The sequence below is a fragment of the Heptranchias perlo genome, chromosome 42 (genome assembly GCF_035084215.1).
Source record: "Heptranchias perlo isolate sHepPer1 chromosome 42, sHepPer1.hap1, whole genome shotgun sequence".
Lineage (NCBI taxonomy): Eukaryota > Metazoa > Chordata > Chondrichthyes > Hexanchiformes > Hexanchidae > Heptranchias > Heptranchias perlo.
This window is the reverse complement of record NC_090366.1, coordinates 3337702-3357259: the sequence shown is the minus strand read 5'-3', so window position 1 is coordinate 3357259 and position 19558 is coordinate 3337702. Positions and strand designations below refer to the sequence as shown.

Below are 19558 nucleotides of genomic sequence, written 5' to 3'. Positions count from 1 at the left end.
GCGGAGGTGTTCAGCAAAGCTATGAGAAAATCTGTGTTTGGTCTCCCCAATGTAGAGGAGACCGCATTGTGAGCAGCGAATGCAGTATAGTAAATTGAAAGAAGTGCAGTTAAACCGCTGCTTCATCTGAAAGGAATGTTTGGGGCACTGGACGGTGGGAAGGGAGGACTTGAAAGGGCCGGTGTTGCATTTCATGCACTCGCACGGGAAGGTGCCGGAGGGAGCAGACCGAGTATTGGGGGTGATGGAAGAGTGGACGAGGGTGTCGCAGTCCCTTCGGAATGATGAAACGGGAGGGGAGGGAAAGATGTGTTTCGTGGTGGGATCACGCTGGTCGTGCCGTATATAGTGGAGGGTGATATGTTGAATGTGGAGGCTGCTGGGGTGGTAGGAAAGGGCAAGGAGGACCTTATCAATTTCTGGGAGGGCAGAAGTGCGGGAAATAGGACGGACCAGGTCGAAGGCCGAGAGTCCTTTCAGGAAGCGGGGTGGAAGGACGTGTAATCAACGTAGCCGTGGTAGTCGCTGGGCTTCTGATAGATATTGGTTTACAGCTGATCCCCAGAAATGGAGATAGAGTAGTCGAGGAAGTGAAGAGTAGGAGATGGACCATGTGAAGGCGAGGGGAAGGTGGAAATTGCAAGTAAAGTTGATGAACTTTTCCAGTTCGCGGCGAGAGCAGGAAACGACTCCGATACAATCTTAGGTAGAGTATTAGGTGGGATCAGACTAAGCGAGAATACGAGAAGGTCTATGATTGGTTTCGAGTCCATGTGTGTTAACGCACGAAGTGAAGTAAATAAGATTGGTGAGCAACAGGCACAAATACCCATATTAGGAATGGATACCTGGATGAAGAAAGGGCAGGATTGGATACTAAATATTCCTGGAGGACAAGGTGTTCAGGAAAGATAGTGAAGGAAATAAATGAGTTGTGGGTGTGGCAGGATTGAATAAGGAGAGTATTGCGGTGCTGGAGAAAGTGGATGTCCTTGAGGGTCAAAGGCATAATCTATTTGGTTGGAGTTTAGAAACAATAGAGGTGCCATTACAATACTGGGTGTATTCTATAGGCCACCAACTAGTGGGGAGGATATAGAGGAACAAATTTGCAGGGGAATTACAGAGAGTTGTATGCGACACAGAGTTCAGATAATGGGGGACTTCAACTATCCTAATTTAGACTGGGATAGTAACCGTGGAAAGGGCAAAGATGGGGAGGAATTTCTGAAGTGTGTTCAAGAGAATTTTCTTGTTCAATATGTTCCCGGCTCAACGAGGAAGGAGGCAATCCTCGATCCGGTTCTGAGGAATGTGGTGGGTCAAGTGGAGCAATTGTCAGTGGGGGAACATTGAGTGAACAGCGAACGTAGTATCATAAGTTTTAAAATAGTTATGGAAAAGGACAAGGAGCAATCTAGAGTGAAAAATACTTAATTGGAATAGGTTCAATTTCAGTCGGTTGAGAACGGATCTGACCCGTGTAAATTGGGAATCAAAGATTGGCAGGCAAAACTGTAATCGAACAACGGGTAGCATTTGAACCGAACATGGTTCTGGTCGAGTCTGGGTACATTACCACGAGGGAGAAAGGCAGGGCAACTAAAGCCAGAGATCGCTGGATGACAAAAGAGATAGAGAGTAAGGTGAAGCAGAAAAATGGAGCGTATGATCAATGTCACGTTGATAATACAAGTGAGAACCAGGCGGAATGAAGAAAGTTCAGAGGGGAAGTGAAAAAGGAAATAAGAGCGGCAAAGAGAAAGTATGAGAATAGACTGGCAACTAACATAAAAGGGAATTTCAAAATCTTCTCCACGCATTTAAACCGTAAACGGGTAGTAAGAGGAGGGGTGGGGCTGATTCTATAAGGAGATCTACTCATGGAAGTAGAGGGGATGGCCGAGGTACTAAATGCCTACGTTGAACCTGTCCATATCAAGAAAGAAGACGCTGCCAGGGTCACAGTAAAAGAGGAGGTCATTGAGACATTGCATGTTGTAAAAATTGATACAGAGGAGGTACGAGAAAGGCTGTCTGTACTTAAAGTCACCCAGTCCAGATGGGATGCATCCGAGGTTCCTGAGGGAAGTAAGCCCGAGTAAAATTAAAGTCAATGGGAATCAGGGGGACAACTCTCCTGTGGCTGGAGTCATACCTAGCACAAAGGAAGATGGTAGTGGTTGTTTGAAGCCAATCATCTCAGCGCCTGGGCATTGCTGCCGGAGTTCCTCAGGGAGGTGTCCTAGGCCCAACCATCTTCAGCTGCTTCATCAATGACCTTACCTCCAACATAAGGTCAGAAATGGGGATGATCGCTGATGATTGCACATTGTTGAGTTCCATTCGCAAACCCTCAAATAATGAAGCAGCCCAAGCCCGCATGTGGCAAGGCCTGGACAACATCCAGGCTTGGGCTCATAAGTGGCAAGTAACATTCGGGCCAGACAAGTTCCAGGCAATGACCATCTCCAACAAGAGAGTGTCAAAACAGCTTCCCTTGACATTCAACGGCATTACCATCGCCGAATCCCCCATCATCAACATCCTGGGGGTCACCATTGACCATAAACTGAACTGGACCAGCCATATAAATACTGTGGCTACAAGAGCAGGTCAGAGGCTGGGTATTCTGCGGCGTGTGACTCACCTCCTGACTCCCCAAAGCCTTTCCACCATCGACAACGCACAACTCAGGTGTGTGATGGAATATTCTCCACTTGCTTGGATAAGTGCAGCTCGAACAACAGTCAAGAATCTCGACACCACCCAGGACAAAGCAGCCCGCTTGATTGGCACACCATCCACCATCCTAAATATTCACTCCCTTCACCAACGGCACACAGTGGCTGCAGTGTTTTCCATCCACAGGATGCAATGCAGCAACTCGCCAAGGCTTCTTCGACAGCTCCTCCCAAACCCGTGATCTGAACCACCTAGAAGGACAAGAGTAGAAGGCACATGAGAACAACACCACCTGCACGTTCCCCTCCAAGTCAAACACCATCCCGACTTGGAAATATATCGCCGGTCCTTCATCGTCGCTGGGTCAAAATCCTGGAACTCCCTTCCGAACAGCACTGTGGGAGAACAGTCACCACACGGACTGCAGCGGTTAAAGAAGGCGGCTCACCACCAGCTTCTCAAGGGCAATTATGAATGGTCAATAAAATTCGGCCTCGCCAGCGACGCCCACATCCCATGAACGAATAAAAAAAGTCACCGAGTCCAGATGGGATGCATCCTACGTTGCTGACGAAAGTAAGAGTGGAAATTGTCGAGGTACTGGCCACAATCTTCCAATCCTCCTTCGATTCGGGGGTGTTGCCACAGGACTGGAGAATTGTAAATCTTAAACCCTTGTTCTAAAAAGGGTGTAAGGATAAACCCAGCAATTACAGGCCAGTCACTTGAACCTTGGTGGTGGGGAACCTTTTGAAAACGATAATCCGTGACAGAATTCGAAGTCAGTTGGACAAGTGTGGATTCATAAAGGAAAGTCAGCACGGATTTGTAAAAGTGTTTAACACGTTTGATTGAGTTTTTGACGAGGTAACACAGAGGGTCGATGAGTGTATTGCAGTTGATATTTTGTGTATGGACTTTCAAATGGCATTTGATAAAGTGTTGCACAATCGGCTTGTCCGCAAAATTGATGCCCATGGAGTAGAATGGGCATTGACAGCAGGGATATTAAATTGGCTCAGTGACAGGAAACAGAATGTCGAGGTGAACGGTTGCTTCTTGGGATGGAGGAAGTTGTTCCCCAGTGGTCGCAACTATGAACACTGCTTTTCTTGATATACATTAATGACTTGGACTTGGGTGTAGAGGCACAATTTCAAAATTTTTAGGTTGCACAAAACTTGGAAGTGTATCAAACAGTAAGGAGGATAGTGATGGACTTCAACAGGATATAGACAGTCTGGTGGAATGGGCGGACACATGGCAGATGAAATTTAACACAGACAAGTGCGAAGTGATAAACATTGGCAGGAAGAATGTGGAGAGGCAATATAAACTAAATGGTACAATTCTAATGGGTAGAGACCCGGGGTATATGTGCCCTAAACTTTGAAGATGGCAGAACAGGTTGAGAAAGCGGGTAAAAAAGCATACGGGTTCCTGTGCTTTATAAATAGAGGCATAGAGTACAAAAGCAAGGAAGTTATGCTGAATCTTTATAAAATACTCGTTCAGTTACAGCTGGAGTATTGTGTTCAATTCCGGGCAACGCACTTTCGGAAGGATGTGAATGCCTTGAGGAGGGTGTCGCAAAGATTTACTACAATGGTCCCAGGGATTCGGGACTTCAGTTACGTGGATGGACTGGAGACCTGGGGTTGTTCGCCTTAGAGCAGAGACGATTGAGAGGAGATTTGACAGAAGTGTTCAAAATGATGAAGGGTTTAATGAAGTAAATAAAGTGAAACTGTTCCCATTGGCGGAAGGCTTGAGAACCAGAGGACATAGATTTAAGGTGATTGGCAAAAGAAACAAAGGCGACATGAGGAAAAAGCCAAAATTGTTTTATAACTACATAAAGAGCAAAAGGATAACGAAAGAAAGAGTAAGGTCTATTTGAGACCAAAAAAGTAATCTATGTCTGGAGGCAGAAGGTGTGGGTATGGTTCTTAATGAATACTTTGCGTCTGTCATCAAAAAAAGGGTGATGATGCAGAGATTGTAATTCAGGAGGAGGAGTGTGAAATATTGGATGGAATAAACTTAGTGAGGGAGGAAGTATTAAGCGGTTTAGCATCTTTGAATGTAGATAAATCACCAGGGTCTGGATGTAATGTATACCAGGCTGTTAGGATAATTAAAGGAGGAAATAGCGGAGGCTCTGACCATCATTTTCCGATCCTCCCTGGCTACGGGCGCGGTGCCAGAGGATTGGAGAACTGCTAACAATTCACCGTTGTTTAAAAGGGGAGCGAAGGATTGAACGAGTAATTACAAGCCAGCAGCCTAATCTCGGTGGTGGACAAATTATTGGAATCAATTCTGAGGGACAGCATAAAACGGCATTTAGAAAGGCACGGAATAATCAAGGACAGTCAGCATGGATTTGTTAAGGGAAAGTCGTGTCTGACAAACTTGATTGAAATTTTTTGAGGAGGTAACAAGGAGGGCCTATGAAGTTAATGCGTTTGATGTGGTCGACATGGATTTTAGCAAGACTTTTGATAAGTTCCCACATGGCAGACTGGTCAGAAATGTAAAAGCCGATGAGAGCCAAGGGAAAGTGACGGGTTGGATCCAAAATTCGCCGATTAGCAGGAAGCAAAGGGTAATGATTGACGTGTGTTTTTGTGACTAGTAATCTTTTACCAGTTGGTCCCACAAGACTCGGTATTAAGTCCCTTGCTTTTTGTGGTATATATTAATGATTATGACTTGAATGTGGGGGGCTTCATCAATAAGTTTGCAGATTATACAAAAAATAGTCAATTGGTTGATAGTGAGGAGCAAGCTGTTGACTGCAGGTGGATATCAACGCACTGGTCAGGTGGGCAGAAAAGTGACAAATGGAATTCAATCCAGAGAAATGTGAGGTGATGCATTTGTGGAGGGCAAACAATGCAAGTGAATACACAATAAATGGGAGAATACTGAGAGGTGTAGAGGAATTGAGGGACCTTGGAGTGCATGTCCACATATCCCTGAAGGCAGCAGGTCAGGGAGATAAGGTGGTTAAAAATGCGTACAAGATACTTTCCCTTATTAGCCGAGGAATAGAATACAATAGTAGGGAGCTTATGCTCGAACTGTAAAAAACTTTTGTAAGGCCACAGCTTGAGTACTGCGTACAGATCTGGTCACCACATTGCAGAGGGGTCAGTGACCAGGAGGCATAGATTTAATGTAATTGGTAGAAGGATTGGATGGGAGCTGTGGAGATTTTTTTCACCCAGACGGTGGTGGGGTCTGGAACTCACTGCCTGAAAGGGTGGTAGAGGCAGAAATCCTCATCACATTTAAAAAGTACGAGGATGTGCAACTGAAGGGCCGTAACCTACAAGGCTGGAAAGTGGGACAAAGCTGGATACCTCTTTTTCGACTGGCACCGAATGGCCTCCTTCTGTGCTGTAACTTTCTATGATTCCGTGAAAAAATTTTAAGCATCGAGTAGTTTTGATCTGGAATGCGCTGCCTGAAAGGGTGGTGTAAGCAGATTCATTAATGTTTTTCAAAAAGGAATTGGATAAATATTTGAAGGGCTACGGTTAAAGAGCAGGGAATGGGACTAATTGGATTGCTCTTGCAAAGAGCCAGCACGGGCTCGGTGGACTGAATGGGCACCTTCTATGTTGTAAACATTCTATGATAGTGTATGATAGCACAGTACATGTCCAGAGATCAGTTTACATTTGATCGCATTGCCCAGGTCTGAGGATCAGTCTCCATTTGACAACACTGTCCAGGTCCAGAGATTAGTCTCGATTTGATAGCGCTGCACAGGTCTGTGGATCAGAGTCCATTTGATAGCACTGTCCAGAACCTGGGAACAGTTTGTATTTGAAAGCACTGTCCAGGTCCTGAGAGCTTTGCCGAGGTCTGGAAATCCGTCCCCATTTCACCGCACTGCCAATTTCCGGAGATCTGTGTCCAGGTGATACAAATGTTCAGACCCAGAAATCAGTGATCATTTGATAGCAATGCCCACGTCCACGTATCAGTCTCCATGTGATTGCACTGCCCAGGTCTGGGGATCAGACTCCATTTGACAGCACTTTGTCTGACAAGAGATCAGTCTCAATTTGATTGCAGTGCCCAGGTCTGGAGATCAGTGTCCATTTCGTAGCATTGTCCGTCCAGGCCCAGACATCAGACTCAATTTGATAGTATTGCTTTGGACTGAGGATCAATCTCCATTTGATAACGCTGTTTTGGACTGGGGATCAAATTCCATTTGATAGCACTGTCTCGGTCCAGATTTCAGTTTCCTTTTCATTGCACGGTCCAGGTCTGGGGTTTTGTCTCCATTTGATAGCAGTATCCAGGTCTGGGAATCAGTGCACAATTGATAGCAGAGTCCAGGTCAGGATATAATTGAATAAATGAAATAATGGGAGAACAGGAGATGTGTTTCTGCTGCGATATGTGGGAGCTTGTGGACATTTTTGTCCAGGGTGACTCCATCTGCAGTAAGTGTCAGCGGCTCGTGGAATTTCGGTTCCGAGTTGAGGAGCTGAGTCCGAGCTGCGGACAATCCGAGACATCAGGGAAGGAGATAGCTACCTGGACCTTTTGCACCAGGAGGCAGCCACACCACTTAGATTATGTTCTTTTGGAATTGACACGTGGTCTGGGACATGATGGTGTGACTGCGAGTGAGGCAGGTTACGGGGATCCAGGAGCTACTATTGTTGGAGCCACAGTCCCTGCGCGTTTTCAATGGATTTGAGGTTCTTGAAACCCTTGTGGACAAGTGCAGGGACTGCGGGGAGGATGAGAAAATTGACCACGGCCCCGTGGTGCAGGAAGATATTCAAGTCGGGGAAGGAAGTTGGTTGTAGTAGGCGACAGTATAGATAGGGGGATAGACACTGTTCTCTGCTGCCAGGAGCATGAGTCCAGAAGGCTGTGTTCCCCAACCGTTGCCAGTGTTAAGGACATCTCCTCCGGGCTGGTGAAGAACTTGGAGTGGGAGGGGGAGGATTCAGTTTTCGTGGTCCATGTATGTACCAACAACATGGCTAGGACGAAGAAAAAAGTTCTGCTGAGAGGGTTTGAGCGTCTGGGGACTAAATTAAAAAGCAGAACCATAAAGGTAATAATGTCTGGATTATTACCTGAACCACGAGCAATCGGCATCGGGTCAATAGGATCAGAGAGATGAATGGGTGGCTCAAAGATTGTTGTGAAGAAGTGGGTTTCGATTCGTGGGTCACTGGCACCAGTACTGGGGAAAGAGAGAGCTGTTCCGTTGGGACGGACTAAATCTGAACCATGCTGGGACCAGAATTCTAGCGCATCGAATAACTAGGGAAGTAGATAAGGCATTAAATTAAATAAGGGGAGTGAGGAAGGTCTCGGTGCAGAGAAATCTAGAATGCTAAAGAGAAAAGACAAGGAAACAGTGTAGGAAAGTCATTGGGCGAAGGATAATCAGACTGTGTCAGGAAGGGACAGAGCGGCAAAACAAAAGAGTGCACAAACAAGTAGGGTCCGTGTAAGACAAAATGGTAACAAGACAAATAGGGCCACAATGGATAAAAATGTTAAGATGTCTAAAAATGTAAAAGAGATAAATCTAAAGGCACTGCATCTGAATGCACGAAGCATTCGTAACAAGGTAGATGAATTAACAGCGCAAATAGATGTAAATGGATATGATATAATTGCAAGTAAAGAGACATGGCTGCAGGGTGACCAAGGCTGGGAGCTGAATATCCAAAGTTATTCGATAATTAGGAAGGACAGGCAAAAAGGAAAAGGAAGTGGGGTGGCGTTGTTGGTAAACGATGAAATCAGAGCAATAGTAAGAAAGGATATTGGCTCAGAAAATCAAGATGAAGAATCAGTCTGGATGGAGTTAAGAAGCACCAAGGGGCAGAAAACACTGGTGGGAGTTGGCTGTATGCCCCTAAATAGTAGTGGTAACGTAGGGGATGGGATCAAACAGGAAATTAGAGAATAATGTAACAAGGGCACTACAGTAATAATGGTTGACTTTCATCTAAATATCGACTGGCCAGCACAAATTAGCAATAATAGTGTGGAGGATGAATTCCTGGAGTGTGTACAAGATGATCTTTTAGACCAGTACATTGAGTGGCCAACCAGGGAACAGGGTAGCCTAGATTGGGTATTGTGCAATGAGAAGGGCTGAATTAATTATCTTGGTGTGCGGGTCCTTTAGGGAAGAGTGACCATATCATGTTAGAAATCTTCATTAAGATGGAAAGTAAAGTGGAAATGGCAGAGCAATGAAACAAATACTTTGGTTCTGTCTTCACGGAAGATGACACACACAACTTCCCAGAAACGCTAGGGAACCAAGGGACTCGTGAGAAGGAGTAATTAAAGGAAGTTTGTATTCGTGAAAAAAATAGTACTGGAGAAATTAATGGCACTAAAAACCGATAAGTCCCCACAGCCTGATAATCTGCATCCTAGAATACTAAAAGAGGTAGCGATGGAAATAGTGGATGCAGTCGTTGTCATCTTTCAAAATTCTACAGATTATGGAACAGTTCCTGCACATCGAAGGGTGCCAAATCCAAGCCCACTACTTTAAAAAGAATGTATAGAGAAAATACAGAGCTACAGACCGGTTCGCCGAACATCAGTAACAGGGAAAATGCTACAGTCTATGATGAAGAACACTTAGAAAATATCAACGGGATTAGACGAAGTCAACGTCAATTTATGGAAGGGAAATCATGTTTGACAAACCGACTGGAGTTAGTTTTGACGATGTAAACTAATAGATAAGGGAGAACCAGTGAATGTGATGTAGTTGGATTTTCAGAAGGCATTTGATAAATTCCCACATAAGAGGCTAGTTTGCAAAATTAAAGCATATGGGATTAGTGGTAATATACTGGCATGAATTGAAAATTGGTTAACAGACAGGAAACAGAGAGGAGGAATAAATGGGTCTTTTTCGGGGTGGCAGGCAGTGACTCATGGGGTACCGCAGGGATCAGTGCTGCGCCCCAGCTATTCACAACATATATGAATGATTGGGTTGAGGGATCCTGATGTAATATTTCCAAGTTTGCTAACGACACAAAACTTGGTGGGATCGTGAGTTGTGAGCAGGATGCAAAGATGCTTCAAGACGATTTAGAGAAGTTGAGGGCGTGGGCAAATACATGGCAGTTGCAGTATAATGTGGATGAATGTGAAGTTATCACTTCGGAAGGAAAAACAGATCGGCAGAGTGTTATTTAAATGGTGATAGATTTGGAAATGTTGATGTACAAAGGGACCTTGGTGTCCTTGTACAACAGTCACTGAAAGCAAACATGCAGGTGCAGCAAGCAGTTAGGAATGCAAATGGTATTTTGGCCTTCATTGCAAGAGGATTTGCATACAGGAGCAAGGATGTCTTACTGCAATTGTACAGGGCCTTGGTGCGACCACACCTGGAGAATTGTGTGCAGTTTTGGTCTCCTTACCTAAGAAAGGATATACTTGCCATACAGGGAGTGCAGCGAAGGTTCACCAGACTGATTCCTGCGATGGCAGGACTGTCGTATGAGGAGTGATTGGGTCGAATCGTCCTTTACTAATGCGAATTGAGACGAATGAGAGGGGATCTCATTGAAACATAAAATTCCGACGGCGCTAGAGAGATTGGATGCAGGGAGGATATTTCCTATGGCTGGCTCCAGAACGAGGGGTCACAGTCTCAGGATGCTTCATAGGACATTTAGGACTGAGATGAGGAGAGATTTCTTCACTCAGAGGGTGGTGAACCTCGGGAATTCTCTACGACAGACGGCTGTGCAGGCCAAGTCACTGAATATATTTAGGAAGGAGCTAGTTAGATTACTGGACACAAAAGGCATCAAGGGGTTTGAGGAAAGAGCGGGAATATGGTATTGAGATGGAGGATCAACCACGATCATATTGAATGGCGGAGCAGGCTCGAAGGGCCGAATGTCCGACTCATACTCCTATTTTTAAGTTTCAATGTGTTTCTATTTCTCAGCATTGTCCAGGGTTGTGGATCAGTTTCCATTTGATAGCACTGACGAATTCCAGAGGTCAGTCACTGCTTGATGGCACTGGTCAGTACATAAAATCATAGTAAATTTACGGCAGAGAAGCAGACCATTCGGCCCATCGTGTCCGCGTCGGCTGAGAAACGAACCACCCAGCCGAAACCCACTTTCCCGCATTTGGTCCGTAGCCCTGCAGATCTTGTTTCCTCAGCTGCACATCCATGTAATTTTCAATGAGTTGAGGGTTTCTGCCTCTCCCACCCTCTCAGGTAGTGAGTTCCAAACCTCGACCACCCTCTGGGTGAAAAATGTTTTCCTCATTTCTGCCCAAATCATTCTAACAATCACTTTAAATCCATGCCCCCTGGTTATTGACCCTTCCGCCCAGGGAATTATGTCCTTCGTATCCACTATATCTAGGCCCCTCATAATTTTGTACACCTCCATCAAATCACGCTCAGTCTCCTCTGTTCGAAGGAAAACAACCCCAGCCTCTCCAATCTGTCATCACAGTTAAAATGCTCCAGTCGTGACAACTTCCTCGTAAATCTTCTCTGCACCCTTCCTCGTCCAATTACATGCTTCCAGTATTGTGGTGACAAGATCTGTACGCAATACTCGAGCTGTGGTGTAACTAGTGCTTTCTACAGTTCCAGCATAACATTCCTGTATCTATATTCGATGCCTCGGCAAATAAAGGAAAGCAGTTCATATGCCTTCTGAACCACCTTATCTACCTGTCCTGCTTCCTCCAGGAATCTGTGGACATGCACTCCAAGGTCCTTCACTTCCTCTACACCTCTCAGTATCCTCCCATTTATTGTGTACTCCCTTGCCTTGTTTTCCCTCCCCAAATGCATTGCCTCACACTTCTCCGGATTGAATTTCGTTTGTCATTTTTCTGCCCATCTGACCAGTCGATTGATATCTTCCTGGAGTCCACAGCTTTTCTCCTCACGATCAACCACACGGCTTATCTTTGCATCATCCGCAAATTTCTTAATCATGCCCCCTACCTTTAAGTCCAAATCGTTCATGTTATGCCACCAAAAGCAAAGGACCTTGTCCCGAGCCCTGCGGAACCCCACTGGAAACAGCCTTCCAGTCGCAAAAACACACGTCGGCCATTACACTTTGCTTTCTGCCACTGAGCTAATTTTTGCTCCAATTTGCAAAATTCTCTTGGATCCCATGGGCCATCACTTTTTCGACCAATCTGCCATGTGGGACATTAGACGATCTCCATTTTATAGCATCGTCCAGGCCGGGAGTTCAGTGTCCATTTGTTAAAATGCCCCTACCTAAAGATCAGTGTCAATTTCCAAGCACTGCCCAGGTCCAGGGTTCAGTCTCCATTTGATAGCACAGTCTTGGTCCAGTTACCTGTGTCCATTGATAGACCGTCCAGTCGAGCGGTCAGTGCTCATTTAGGAACATAGGAACATAGGAACAGGAGTAGGCAATTCAGCCCCTCGTGCCTGCTCCGCCATTTGATAAGATCATGGCTGATCTGTGATCTAACTCCATATACCTGCCCTTTGCCCATATCCCTCAATACCTCTGGTTGCCAAGAAGCTTTCTATCTCAGATTTAAATTTCGCAATTGAGCTAATATCAATTGCCGTTTGCGGAAGAGAGTTCCAAACTTCCACAACCCTTTGTGTGTGGAAATGTTTTCTAATCTCGCTCCTGAAAGGTGTGGCTCTATTTTTTAGGCTGTGCCCCCTACTCCTAAAATCCCCAACCAGCGGAAATAGTTTCTCTCTATCCACCCGATCCGTTCCCCTTAATATCTTATAAACTTCGATCAGATCACCCCTTAAAATTCGAAACTCGAGAGAATACAACCCCAACTTGTGTAATCTCTCCTCGTAACTTAACCCTGGAAGTCCTGGTATCATTCCAGTAAAACTGCGCTGCACTCCCTCCACCGCTAATATGTCCTTCCGAAGGTGCGGTGCCCAGAACTGCTCACAGTACTCCAGGTTCGGTCTTACCAGGGTTTTGTATAACTGCAGCATAACTTCTGCCCCCTTGTACTCTCGTCCTCTAGATAGAAAGGCCAACATTCCATTTGCCTTCTTGATTATGTTCTGCACCTGTTCATGACACTTCAATGATTTGTGCACCTGAACTCCTAGGTCCCTTTGGACGTCCACAGTTTTTACCTTTTTACCATTCAGAAAGTACCCTGTTCTATCCTTTAATGATCCAAAGTGGATGTCCTCACATTTGTCTACATTGAATTCCGTTTGCCACAATTTGCCCATTCAGCTAATCTATCAATATCGCTTTGTAATTTTATGTTTTCATCTACAATGCTTACAATGCCACCAATCTGTATGTCATCGGCAAACTTAGATATGATACTTTCTATGCTTTCATCTAAGTCGTCAATAAATATTGTGAATAATTGAGGCACCAAGACAGATGCCTACGCGACTCCACGAGTCACATCCTGCCAATGTGAGTACCTTCCCATTATCCATACTCTCTGTCGCCTTTCGCTCAGCCAACTTCCTAACCAAGTCCTTACTTTTCCCTCGATTCCATGGGCTTCTATCTTAGCTAACAGTCTCTTATGTGGGACCTTATCAAATGCCTTCTGGAAGTCCATATAAATAAAGTCCATTGACATTCCCCTGTCCACTACTCCAGTCACCTCTTCAAAAAAGTCAATTAGGTTTGTCAGGCACGACCTCGCTTTCACAAATCCATGCTGGCTCTCTCTGAAAATTCTCAAGGTGTTCAGTCACCCTATCCTTAATTATAGTCTCCAGCATTTTCCTACAACAGATGTTTGGCTAACTGGTCTATAATTCCCCGGTTTCCCTCTTTTTCCTTTCTTAAAAAGCGGAGTGACATGTGCAATTTTCCAATCTAGTTGGACACTTCCTGAATCCAGATAACTTTGAAAGATTATAGTTAGGGCATCCGCAATATGCTCACCTACATCCTTTAAAACCCTCGGTTGGAAACCAACTGGTCCTGGGAATTTGTCACTCATTAGTGCTATTATTTTCTTCATTACTGTTGCTTTACTTATGTTAATTTTATCGAGTCCCTGTCCCCGATTCAATATACGTTTTCTTGGGATTTCCGGCATGCTATCCTCTTTTTCGACTTTAAATACTGACGAAAGGTAAAATTTCAACATGTCCGCCATTTCCCAATTGTCAATGACAATATCCCCACTTTCAGTTTTTAAGGGGCCAACACTGCTCCTGACCACCCTCTTTTTCCTAATATAACTATAAAAGTTCTTCGTATTGTTTTTGATATCCATTGCAAGTTTCTTTTCCTACTCTGTTTTTGAAGCCCTTACTATCTGTTTTGTGACCCTTTGTTGATCTTTGTATCGTTCCCATTCGCCAGGATCTGAGCCATTTTTTTGGCTTTGAGTATGCCCTTTCCTTATGTCTTATACTGTTCCTTACCTGTTTAGTTGTCCATCGCTGTTTTTTTTTTGGCAAGTAGAGTTCTTGCCCCTCAGGGGTATAAACCGATTCTGTATCACGTTAAATGTTTGTTTAAACATTTCCCACTGATCATCAGTCGTTTTACCCATTTATAGATTTGCCCAGTTTACTGTGGACTGTCTCTATCTCATCCCATTGAAGTCGGCCTTACCCATGTCGAGAACGTTAGCAGCTGATTCACTTTTTTTCGCTTACAAACACTAAATTGAAGTCGGTCATGTTATGATCGTATTGGATAGATGTTCACGCACAGTTAAGCCGTTAAACAAATCTGGTTGATTACTCATTACTAAATCTAGTATGGCTTGCCCCCTTGTTTCCTCTACGACATACTGCTGTAGAAAACTATCCCCCTCTTCGATTTTCCCTTTCACTCCTGTAGACCTTATAACCTGGTATGATTACTTCCCAATCCGGATCATCCTGCAGCCAAGTCTCAATAATAGCTATCATGCCATACCCTCCAATTTGAATTTTAACCTGCAGTTCCTTTAATTTATTCCTAATACTCCGTGCAATTGTATATTGAACGCTTAGTTGGGACACACACCACAGCCTGACCTTCAGCTTTGATTCTGGGTGAATCGCCTTACGCCTTCTAGTTTTTATTTTATCTGTCGTACCTAAAGTACACTTTCTTTCCGCTGATCTACACTTTACTTTTTCATTTGTTCTTGAACAACTGTTTGTACTATTTGTATTGTAGATTTCCCCTGGTTCTTCCCCTCTCTTGCTGCTCTCAACTTTATTCCCTTCTGACTCCCCGCTCAGGTTCCCATCCCCCTGCCACTCCCGTTTAAACCTTCCCCAACAGCACTAGCAAACACCCCCGCGAGAAAATTGGTCCTGGTCCTGCTCGTGTGTAACCCGTCCCGCTTGTGCAGGTCCCACCTTCCCCAGAACCGGTCCCAATGTCCCAATAATCGAAATCCCTCCCTCCTCCACCATCACTGCAGCCACGAATTCACCCTGTCCATTCTCATGTTCCGATACTCACTAGCACGTGGCACTGGTAGTAATCCTGAGATCACTACCTTTGAAGTCCTGCTTTTTAATTTATCTCCTAACTCCTTAAATTCACCTTGAAGGACCTCATCCCTTTTTTACCTATGTCGTTGGTACCAATATGGACCACGACTACTGGCTGTTCACCCTCCCCCTCCAGAATGCCCTGCAGCCGCTCCGTGACTTCCTTGACCCTAGCACCAGGGAGGCAACATACTATCCTGGAGTCACTTTTGCGGCCGCAGAAACGCCTACCTGTTCCCCTGGCAATTGAATCCCCTACCACTATAGTCCTGCCACTCTTCTTCCTCCCCTCCTGTGCAGCAGAGCCACCTGTGGTGCCACGAACTTGGCTCTTGCTGCTTTCCCCTGATAAGCCATCTCCCCCAACAGCATCCAAAGCAGAATATCTGTTTGAGAGGGAAATGGCCCCAGGGGACTCCTGCTCCACCTGACTAGTCCTTTTACTCTGGCTGGCGGTCACCCATTTCCTTTCTTCTTGCGTAATCTTTACCTCGGGTGTGACCACCTCACTGAACGTGCTATCCACGATAATCTCAGCATTGCGGATGCTCCACAGTGAATCCACCCGCAGCTCCAGCTCCGAAACACGGTTCGCCAGTAGCTGCAGCTGGACACATTTCCTGCACACATGGTCGCAAGGGACACTGGCCGTGTCCATTACTTCCCACACAGTGCAGGAGTAGCATATCACGGGTGCGAGCTGTGCTGCCAGGTAGAGCATGAGTCCCCTGAGGCCATTTCCCCCTCATTCAGATATTGCCTTAGACTCTCATACTCTCCTCCCGCTCTGGGTGTCTCCTTTTACAATGTGCTCACCTCTTGGACTCTCCTGCCTCACCTGTGACGTAGTTTTCTCATGTGCAGGTCTGCTGCTTCTTTTATTCCCCAATCTCAGTCTTCTACGCTCAGGTCCACTGCCGCTCTGGGAAAAAAGTTCGGAAAAGCAAGGCAAAGCAACACCTCCTAACCCAACTTCACCGAACTCCCACACATATCAAACTCTCAGCATTTCACTCTGTCCTGCCGCATTCCGTGCTGTCGCACTGACAGGCCCCTGTATTTCTACAGTTTGTGACTCAGACGAGTCAGGCCTGTCCGAACTTCAGATACCAGTTCCACAGCACTGTCCAGGTCAAGAGATCAATGTCCATTTGATAGCACGGTTCAGGAATGGTGATCAGTGGTCTTTTGATCGCACTGTCTTGGCCTGTACATCAGTTTTCATTTGATAGCACCGTCCAGTTTCCAGACTTCAGTTTCGATTTCATGGCACTGTCCTGTTTGGGGATCAGTCTGGCTTTGAAAGCGCTCCCCAGTCCTGAGATCAGTCTCCATCTGGTACCACTGCCCGGTCTATAGATCACTCTCTCTTCGATAGCAGAGCCCTGGTTTAGGGATCAGTGTCCATTTTATAGCACAGACCAAGTCCAGTGGATCAGTGACCATATGATACCGCTGACCAGGACTGCGGATCAGTCTCCCTTTGATAGCCCTGTCCAGTTCATGGACCAAGGCTGTAATGAGGTCTGAAGCCGAGTGGACCTGGCAGAACCCAAACTGAGCTTTGGAGAGCTGGTTATTGGTGAGTAAGTGTTGCTTGATAGCACTGTCGACGACACTTTCCATCAATTTGCTGATGATTGAGGGTAGACTGATGGGCCAGTAATTGACCAGTTGGGATTTGTCCTGCTGTTTGCGGATGGGACATACCTGGTCAATTTTCCACATTGTCAAGCAGATGCCAGTGTTGTAGCTGTACTGGAACAGTTTGGCTAGAGGCGCAGCTAGTTCTATAGCACAAGACTTCAGCACTACAACCGGGATGTTGTCGGTGCCCATAGAATTTGCTGCATCCAGTGCACTCAGACGTTTCTAGATATCACGTGGAGTGAATCTAATTGGTTAAAGACTGGCTTCTGTGAAGGCGGGGATATCGGGAGGAGGCCTGGATGGATCATCCACTCGGCACTTCTGACTGAAGATGATTGCAAACGCTTCAGCATTGTCTTTTGCACTGACCTGGTGGACTCTGCCTTCATTAAGGATAGGAATGTTCACAGAGCCTCCTCCTCCCGTTAGTTGTTTAATTGTCCACCAGCATGCAAGACTGGTTGTCGCAGGACTGGTTGTGAGATCGCGTAGCTCTGCCTAAAGCAAGCTGGTTCGAATGTGTCCTTTGTTGTAGCTTCACCAGACAGTCACCTCATTTTTAGCTACGCTTGGTGCTGCTCCTGGCAAGCTCTTCTCCACTCCTCATTGAACCAGGGTTGATCTCCTGGCTTGTTGGTAATGGTAGAGTGAGGACTATGCCGGGCCATGTGGTTCCAGATTTTGCTGGAATACAATTCTGCTGCTGCTGATGGCCCACAGCGCCTCACGGATGTCCAGGTTTGAGCTGCTTGAGCTGTTCTGAATCTATAACATTTAGCTTGGTGGTAGTGCCACACAAAACGATGGACAGTGTCCTCAGTGTGAAGACTGGACGTTGTCTCCACAAGGACTGTGCGGTGATCACTCCTACCAATACTTGCATAGACAGATGCAGCTGCAACCGGTAGATCTCTGTTTCCAACTTACCTCCCTCAGCAATCAAGATGCACCCCGTGCTCTTCATCTAATTCTGTACTATACAATTTATCTAATGCCTCCTTCTTTTCTGTGACTCTGGCAGCATCCTCTTCTTTATTGAAGATAGAAGCAATGTACTCGCCTGGAAACTCGGCAATGCGCTCTGCATCCACAAGGTGATTAGTGTTTTGACCCCACCCAGCCTGTCAATATCCATTCACTCACTCATTCTGGTGGACTGGTGTCTCTTATTTGCTAATACTTTGTTAACCTCTTTTTTGCTAAATTTGTCTCCATTTGATAACACTGTCCAGCTCTGGGGTTCAGTCTCCATTTAAATGCACTGTCCAGGTCTGGGGTTCAGTCTCCTTTTGATGGCACTGCCCAGGTCTGGGGTTCGGTCACCATTTGCTGAACACAGTAAGCTCAGTGTAAATTCCTCTCAAAATGCTGTCCAATCTTTGTTGCCGATCTGATGAGTGATTATCCTGATCTTTTTTGCTCTGATTTCTCCCAGTCAACCTGCTGGTGATCCTGATCTTATCCCGGGGAAAGTGTGGTCTGTCTCGTTGCATCTCCTGTTACCTGGTGTCCATGGCAGCGGCTGATCTAACCGTTATCGTTACTGCTTTGATACTTGATCGTATTGTCACCCTTTATTTCATTAATATATTCATAAACAGCATTACCATGTGTGGTCTCGGTGACTGCCTCACTCATGCAGCCACAGACTGTTCTGTCTGGTTCACCGTCACTTTCACCTTTGATCGATTTGTGGCCATTTGTTGCCAGAAGCTGAAAACGAAATATTGCACCGCGAGAACAGCGGCTGTGGTTCTCGGAACAGTGAGTGTGTTGAGCTGTTTCAAGAACATCCCGTGGTATTTTCGATATCGAGTTATATATCTCTTTTCCATGCCGGTATTTTGCCTGGTGAGGTTCAGCTACTATACCTCACCCCTGTGGAAATCATTCGACTACGTTCATCGTGCGTTAACTCCACTTCTCCCGTTCGTGTTGATTCTGCTCCTCAACGCTCTGACGGTCAGACACATTTTACTGGCGAGTCGAGTGCGCAGGGGGCTCCGGGGGAACCGTGATCGGGAGAATCACAAGGATACAGAGATGGAGAATCGCAGGAAGTCCATCGTTCTGCTCTTCAGCATATCTGCAAGCTTCATACTGTTGTGGATGATACAAGCTGTATCCACCATCCACGAACGAATTGTGTTAAATCAATTCACTGATCTAATCACCGCCAGCCACCTTCCAGTCGGCTTCCGATACATGGGGACGATACTGCAACTCCTCAGTTCCTGCAGTAACACCTGCATCTACGTCGTGACTCAGACCAAAGTCAGACAGGAGTTTAAGAATGTGCTCACTTATCCCTTTGTTCTGATTGTCCAGTTGGTTAAATAAACCCAAGAGCTGACCGCTCTCCTGCACTAGAAGTGAGATTGTTGAACATTCCATCGCTCAAATCCCATCCCAGCTCCTGTTACCGGAGACACAAAACTTCACAGAAACGTTTGGAATCATGTGGCATTTTAAAGCTAATCCAACAATATTTGGCTTCGAACCCATTTAACGCTGACTGACAGCATTGTGAAGAATTGTTCAGCCGGAGTTTCATCTTGAATGGAAATCTTTAACTTAGATGAAAAAGAATTGCACAAAAAGAGACAGGTAAAATTTATCCACAGTGTCATCATAATTGAGACTTCTCTGCGGCCTGTATTTTGACCAGCCCCTTCCTCCTCACTGACCCGCCGCTCCACCTCACATGCCCCCCCGCCC

General features: G+C 45.7%; 1 protein-coding gene across 1 annotated transcript; it reads left to right on the top strand.

The window, feature by feature from the left end:
- The first annotated feature begins 1898 nt into the window (after positions 1 to 1898).
- LOC137306109 (G-protein coupled receptor 15-like) lies at positions 1899 to 19180 on the top strand. Its single transcript, XM_067975172.1, has 4 exons — positions 1899 to 2021; positions 5123 to 5293; positions 10670 to 10724; positions 18276 to 19180. Exons 1-4 carry the CDS (start codon positions 1899 to 1901, stop codon positions 19178 to 19180), a joined length of 1254 nt encoding a protein of 417 aa, XP_067831273.1.
- The last annotated feature ends 378 nt before the right edge of the window (positions 19181 to 19558 follow it).